General features: G+C 34.6%; 1 protein-coding gene and 1 non-coding gene across 3 annotated transcripts; one reads left to right on the top strand and one right to left on the bottom strand.

Annotated features, from left to right (window-relative positions):
• Positions 1 to 814: 814 nt before the first annotated feature.
• TRNAI-AAU lies at positions 815 to 888 on the bottom strand. The gene has a single exon. It is a non-coding gene; the product is annotated as a tRNA-Ile (tRNA).
• Positions 889 to 5,025: 4,137 nt separating this feature from the next.
• LOC109238634 (thioredoxin-like 1-2, chloroplastic) lies at positions 5,026 to 6,349 on the top strand. Of its 2 annotated transcripts, XM_019405117.1 has the most exons (4): positions 5,026 to 5,043; positions 5,211 to 5,367; positions 5,543 to 5,707; positions 6,142 to 6,349. In XM_019405117.1, exons 2-4 carry the CDS (start codon positions 5,248 to 5,250, stop codon positions 6,265 to 6,267), a joined length of 411 nt encoding a protein of 136 aa, XP_019260662.1. In that variant the 5' UTR covers positions 5,026 to 5,043; positions 5,211 to 5,247; the 3' UTR covers positions 6,268 to 6,349. The 2 variants fall into 2 exon arrangements, with proteins under 2 accessions (XP_019260662.1, XP_019260661.1); XM_019405116.1 differs by lacking the exon at positions 5,026 to 5,043 and having other exon boundaries at positions 5,114 to 5,367.
• Positions 6,350 to 7,558: the final 1,209 nt, after the last annotated feature.

Below are 7,558 nucleotides of genomic sequence, written 5' to 3'. Positions count from 1 at the left end.
TAGTTTTTACGACATTTGTTCATAAATGACATGAATTTCGCATTTTTCCTGACATTTATTTCAAATGTCACTAAATAAATGTCGCCGTATCCTCACTTTCTTGAGTGACTGTAAGCATTACACAAAAGCCCTCCCACATAAAAGCAAGAGATTTAATGACAAAGAAGGAGTCAAAGCAGCGATCTTATTAGCATAAGTAAATGGGGTTAGCACAGTGAAATTAGGAGTTGCATGACTAGGAGAGGCTAGTCCTAATGTCACGTGTAACATGAAAAATTGATTAGCGACAGAGGCAGACCCAAAATTCGACGGTTGGGGTGCACTTTTAGATACAACCAAAATCTGCTTCGTATATAGGGTGACTGTTACTAATATATCACTATTTTCTAATAACATATACATGTATACATGGAATTTTTGCCGAATTGAACTTTGTGATGCCGGTGACCCCTCTCAGTACCAATGTAGGAACTAGACCTGTAAATAATGCACAGTTAGAGCAATAGACTTGAATAAGACGAACAGGATTATATCTTGACAATGTTTTTTGTAAAACAACAGTAGCATGGCATAATTTCCAACAGCAAAGGACATACAAAATCAGTATCGTGAAACTCAAATTACCAGGACGAAAGAAAACAGCAAATTTGAGGAACATTTCAGGGATATATTAAAACAAAATATTTAAGAGAAGACTAGTTACCTTCCAGGTGAGAGAGAAGCCCAGATGTTACCTCCCAACAAGAAAAGCAGAGAAGATAATAACAATTCAAAGAAAACATACAAGTATTTGCTACTCAAAAAAAGAAGAAAATGGCCCATGCAGGTCTCGAACCTGCGACCTTCGCGTTATTAGCACGACGCTCTAACCAACTGAGCTAATGGGCCTGTTGCTCTAAAACCACGGTAGAAGTTATAAGACGTATGAAAAGAAGCAGCGGAGTGGATATGACTTTTTATCTAAATTTTCTTCTTCCAGGAAAAACACTAACTACTGGAATTTTGGGATATATGTGCATGTATTAACGTACTGGACATTAGGTCTAAATGGACTTGTAATTAAGCCACTTATTTTTTTTTTTCTGGCACTCAGTCAAAATATAGATATACGATTTCTCGGGGGGGGGGGTAGAGTAACATTTCCCGTTCCCGTCGTCCTCCCCATCAGAGGCGGCTCAATAGTATTGGAGGCCTAAAGCCAAGCCATAATAAGAGGCCTTAAACTTGTTTAATAATTTTAGATATTTTTGTTGAAGTTTATTGGAGTATTATCACTTTTAGTCCGCACAAGAAACTATTTATATTTGGTAGCCGAAAAAGTGTATAAAACTTATATAATTTTTGTATATAATATACAGAATGTATATATATATATACAAAAAATATACAAATTTTATATATTTTTCGGTTGCTATTTTTACGGCGGCTCATTTTTCCAAGTTTATTCTTTTTACTTTTTGAGATGCAAATTCATCTTGATGATGTAACCAACCCCTTTAGTTTTTGTTGAAATATTACTAACATTTGATATGATTTTATTAAGTTTAGTTTTGAATTTTTTTTTCACATGACCGTCAATATAACTCACTATATAGCATTGCTTCCCAAAGTAACAATCATGTGAAAATTTGTATTTACAAAGATGATAAATAAATTAACTATAGCTTTTTATGATCTAATTAGCTTCGAGCGTGCTACATAGATCTTGAAAGAAAATATCCTACAAAGTTAGAGTCGTAAACAAAATTTATTCTAGTTGAAGTAAGAAGAACTAGAAATTAAAGTAACTGTAGATTCAATTGCCTTGCACTTTTATTTGAATTTTCTCAACCAACTCCAAGAAAGGACAACACAAAATATAAAACTATGTTATTAACAATTGGTGACAAGGTAGCAAAAGATGGTTGAAAAAATTTTCTTGTCACTATTTAATCATAAATACAATAAGTATTTAAATTACATAGAGCAGCTTTTGGGGCCTCTAATTTTGTGAAGTTAGTGGCCTGGGGGTTAAACCACCTCTGCTCCCCATGTTCAGAAAAAAAAATTTATAATCTTGAAAAAACATAAAAATTCATTATCCACATGCAGACGAGGGCAACTGTATATAGTCCTAGAAAAATCAGAATCCTTGGCAGGGGTAAACCAGCAGCTCAAAAATGAAGTGCACAAAAGGAACAAAAACCATGGGCGAATGCCAGTAAAGACCTTTTTACCAATGATCCAAACCAAATATCCATGAGATTGGACTTACGGTTAAAAACTAAGCTCAAAGTAACAATATGAAACAAGCAAATAGACAAGAATGTAAAAAGAAAGAGAGGAGCGATTCTTATTTCTTCCATGTATTCAAGTGTGTACAATGTGATGCCCAAGCCCTCTATTTATATATAGGATGACATTAAGGTAATACATAAGGATTTCATGAATATGATATTAACTATTGAGATCATGTGGGAAGATCATGGACAAGGTTATAGAGTTATGGGAGTTACAATCATAATGGTGAAGAATAGTGGGAGTTAATGGAGAAAAGTGGTGGGAGTAACTTCTTTAGGAGTTATAGACATCCACTACAAAATATAATATTTCATACCACTTACTACATACTATTTGTTTTGGAGACACATTTTTTTTCCTCAAAAAATAAAAAAAATATAAAAGAACGGTCAAGGGGATTCAACCGCTAACATATATATATAAAAATATTTTAACCTTATATATATACTATAATTTTCTGTTTCAGAGCTGAGGGTCTACCGAAACAACCTCACTATCTTTTCGAAAGTAGAGGTAAGGTCTGCGTACACTCTATCATTCTCAAACTCCACTAGTGAGATTAGCTGTCAGTATAATCTCGAAAGGGGTTCGCACCCTGGCTCAGCTCATATGCGTGTAATATTAAGAAAATAAGATATACATCCAAACTTGACAGCTATAGTAAAACTAATTTACTACAATATGTTAAAATATACTGATAATGTAAAAATCACATTTACAATCTATCAATGTATATAATTTAAATCCAATTTAACAGAACGATGAGTGTATCAGGGTAGTAGATATGTGGGCATTTGTTGCTTCGATGGAAATGGTAAAGAGTTCGTAAGATGTTATCCAAATATACCAAAAGTGGGAGAGACAGAGTGAGCTACGCGGTGAAACTACAGTGGCTAACTCCCAAAAATGCCTAACTGATAGTAGTCGGATTCTTTGCATCTCATTCAATATTCAATTATCCAAAAATTGACAAGAACAAATATGCCAACTCAATTACACGCAAGCACACTCCTATAAACAAGCCTATAATCATTACCCCCTTATCCCAAATTGAATCAAATACGGCCACACACACACACCTTGTATACTTTGTTATTAATCATCTGAATTATAGGAGTTTTGTGTCAATCTATCTACAAAGGATATATAATTTTAATGCCTAAAGTTCACAGCTTAAATATCACTAGTATTAATACCCGCGTGATCTCGCCCAACTATGCCTTATAAAAAGGACTAAGCGGTCGCTGCTCTAGTTTACATGTCCGGAGTCGAATCCCACAGAGAACTAAGGTTTAGCTACAGCTATTCACTATCACCAAGAAGACAAGCTTGAACAATTCCTAGCTTATAGATATTAAGATTCTTGTGTTTAACTACTTAACTAACAAATTAAAATAGTAAATTAACAACTAACGATACTGAGGGTTAGAGAAAAGATTAAGGAGGTCTAGAGTTATGATTTCCCCTATTGTCGGAATCCTTCCCGCTATGTCTTCTATAATTTCGCCTAAGTATTCTCTACCGATCATGAGCACTCTTATTACCGTAAATCTCTCCCGAGTAATTACGACAATTTACTAGACGCACTCTCCCGAGCTACGCTAGCTGGCTTTTAATACAGCTCACTTCAGATCGCACCCAAGGCTTCGTTATCCCTAATCCCACCTTTAAACCCTCGGTTATTGATCCCTCATATACTCTGGGAGTGGTGTTGTTCAACAATTACCTAAATATGCACTCTCTCCCGAGTTATGCATACTAAATAGGCACAGCTAATTGAGAGCTCTTCAACCAACCAGAATATAAACGTAGTTGAACAAATAGAGAAAAGCTATGGCTCAATTATATAAAAACATAACAAGAATTTATCCTACAAAAGGTTCTATCAAAACTCTAGATAACAAATTAGCTATTCATAATAGTATGTCAAAATTACAATACTAAAAGTCATAACCAACAATGAAAAATAGGAAGAGGAAGGAAAAACTCGTAGAAGAATTCTCCGCCTTGCTCCCAATGTGTTTCTTGCCTCCTTAGGTCGAATCTATGTCCAAAATATGTCCCCCTCCCTTTCTTGGCCGGCTTCCTTGGTTTAATATAGGGTTTAGGGCTTAAAATCCCGTGTTTTGCACATAAGTCCCTGAAATTTCCGCCTCCTGCTGCGGTTTTGCCGCGGTAGCGGTGGAACCGCGACCAAACATGCCCCCTGATTCTTCAGTTGTCCGCGACCATCTTCTACCGCGGTTCTGCCGCGGTCGCGGTGGAACCGCGGTTTTTCACCCTGTTCCCTTTGGAATTTGGAAAAACATAAAACATGAAAGTTGTAGCCCTTTGAGTTAGCTTTCCAACCATATATTGTGGAGCCCAAATGAAGTTCTGAGCAAAAAGTTATGTCTATTTTACTAGACAGTGCGCAATATGCCTCCTCAAGTCTTCGTTCGTACTTAATTATCAAATTTGACCCCCGAACACGATCCCGGCTTAATTCCTTGAGATTTTACTCAGACTTCAAAGCTTCAAATCACTTAAATTCATTCCATAACATCTATATAGCTCGGAACCACACCTACAAGGCATAAAACACACAATTAGTGCAAAACACTAGCGATTAAAGCGCAAACTCAATTAAAGTGCAGTAAATTCGAGTGTAATAAGCGACTAAAATATGCAATTATAGCCTATCATCACCGCGCCATAGGCAAATACAACTCATGTCAAATTATGACGTAGGTTGTTTGAATCATGTGCAAATAACCTTAAAATGTAAATCTCTCGGATAAAAATTATTTAACATTAGATATTAATTATGGAATTATACAGGATTTGTGATGTTATTGTTAGTCACTATATTGGTGTTTTCACGTTTCATTCTTGTTTTTCTTTTTTATGGGATCAAATCATAAAGTGTTTTGTCTAATGATTCTTGACAGTGGTAAGAGATGGTGGGAGAAGAGCCATAAACCCAACATGGTGGAGATCAATTCAGCACAACAACTTGTTGATTTATTATTAAAAGCTGGTGATAGATTGGTCATGATTGACTTCTATTCTCCTGGCTGTGGAGGTTGCAAGACTTTACATCCAAAGGTATGGTATATAGCAATGCAAAAGCAACAAATATGCCCTAATTCTAAGCGAGTTATGGTTTACTATATTTACTACTATATGAATCATCACTATCTATGCCGATCCGTTTAAACATAAAATAAAAATAAATAAAGAAGTTAGAAGTTATAACTGGTGCTACTATTGATGCTTGCAGATCTGTCAGTTAGCTGAATCAAACCCCAATGCTTTATTCCTCAAAGTAAACTACGTAGAACAGAAAACCATGTGCAATGCTCTTCATATACCTGTCTTACCTTTCTTCAGATTCTATAGGGGTGCACAAGGCAAAGTTTGTAGCTTCAGCTGTACCAATGCAACAGTAAGTATTTCAAAGTTACAATAGTAATTTTTTGTGGGTTCAATTAGACCTATTTCAAAGTTCAATTACCTTCCATTTCAACTATGTATACACTGTAAAAATATTTAAAATTTAAAATATAATATTATCACATTCGGTCGAGGGTCTTTCGGAAACAGTCTCTCTACCATCATAACGTAAGGGTAAGGTATGCGTACACTCTACCCTGCCCAGATCCTACTTCTGGAATTTCACTGAATTTTTTTTGTTGTTGTAATAATATCATATTCATTCTGAACTCAGATCCTTTGTAAGTCCTATTACTGCCCAACCCTCAAGTTGGTCATTGATATTTTACTTTCTCTATAGATTAGTTTACTGGATTATTTAATTTATCACATAACTGAAATAGTAAATATTGTACAGTTTCTCATGGTAAAATTTGTTTTTTCCAGATAAAGAAATTCAAAGATGCATTAGCAAAGTATGGGAAAGATCGGTGTAGCCTTGGTCCAGCAAGAGGTTTAGATGAATCTGAGCTTTTAGCCTTTAGCCTCAATTGGAGAATTATCAAGAAATGATTGTACAAGGAATGATATATTTCAAGAATCAGCCCTAACTGGAGTTCAATTGTTTAAGACAATATTAGTACGGTTTAAGACAGTGCAAATTTTTTTAACATTATTTAATGTAATTGAACTTGTTATTGCAAGTTATTTACTCCACTTTTCAGGTAAGACCGTTCGGGTCGGATATGGGCCGATCAAAACGGATAAATTATCCAATCCGACCCATACTTAATACGGATAGAAAATAGGTTAATCGGCGAAAAATATGAATATGTATATTATCCATTGCTTCTTGAATATAATAACTTTTATGAGAATTCATATTCTTCCTAATTTGAGGAATCCCCAATTTGAGTCTTTACAAAAAGTTAAACCTATTAGTTATCCATTGGTTATCCATTTTGTAAGTGGATAATATGGTTCTTATCCATATTTGACCCGTTTTTAAAAAGTTTACTCCCTCCGGTCCAAAATAAGTGATTTTTTGGCCTTTTTCTTGTGGTCCAAAATAAGTGATTTTTCCAGATTTCAAGAATGAATTGATTGTTTTTTTCCTACATTGTCCTTGGAGTAAATAGTATTGGAATATGTGTTAGAAGTGTTTATGTGAGATAGTAAAGGTTAATATGGTCAATTCCATTGCTCATTAATGCTAAAAGGTGAATTTCTTAATCTGTGTGAAAACATCCAAAAAAAAAATCACTTATTTTGGACCGGAGGGAGTAATGTCAGATTGAAGGTATGTCTCCTTCAATAAGGTTGCTCTACTCATCTGGTCGATGACGTGGCAATATCTGAATCGCGAAAACTTTAAATAGGACATTGTGCAATCTCGCTAAACATACTAGGAAGATTAGTTATTGTATAGAGGGAGGGATCCACAATTTCAAATCAATAATAAATATAAAATTAATAAATATATTTATAAAAAGTTTTAATTATAAAAATTAGCTAATCTATGGTAGCAGTATTTTTCTACTGGTAGTGTAATTTGATGCGGCAATGGTATAAAGTGAAATGAGAAGTAAAGAGAAGAGGCACCCAGAAAAAATAATAATTCTTTACTGACTTTGCAAGAATGTTGCTAGTCTTTTCATCTGTCCAAGTCTCCTTGAAAGCTGCTTTCACTTTCTTATTCCATGAATGCATTTCAGGTAATCACAGTTGCACAAAATAGTCCATATCATTTGTTATTTTTACTCCCTTTATCCTTTTGTTTATTCAACATGAATCCCAAGGCAAACTGAACATTTATCCTCCTTATTTATAGTCTCGTTCTTTATTACTTTTTTAATTTTAAGTC

The sequence above is a fragment of the Nicotiana attenuata genome, unplaced genomic scaffold (genome assembly GCF_001879085.1).
Source record: "Nicotiana attenuata strain UT unplaced genomic scaffold, NIATTr2, whole genome shotgun sequence".
Taxonomy (NCBI): Eukaryota; Viridiplantae; Streptophyta; class Magnoliopsida; order Solanales; family Solanaceae; genus Nicotiana; species Nicotiana attenuata.
This window is presented reverse-complemented; position numbering and strand designations above follow the sequence as displayed.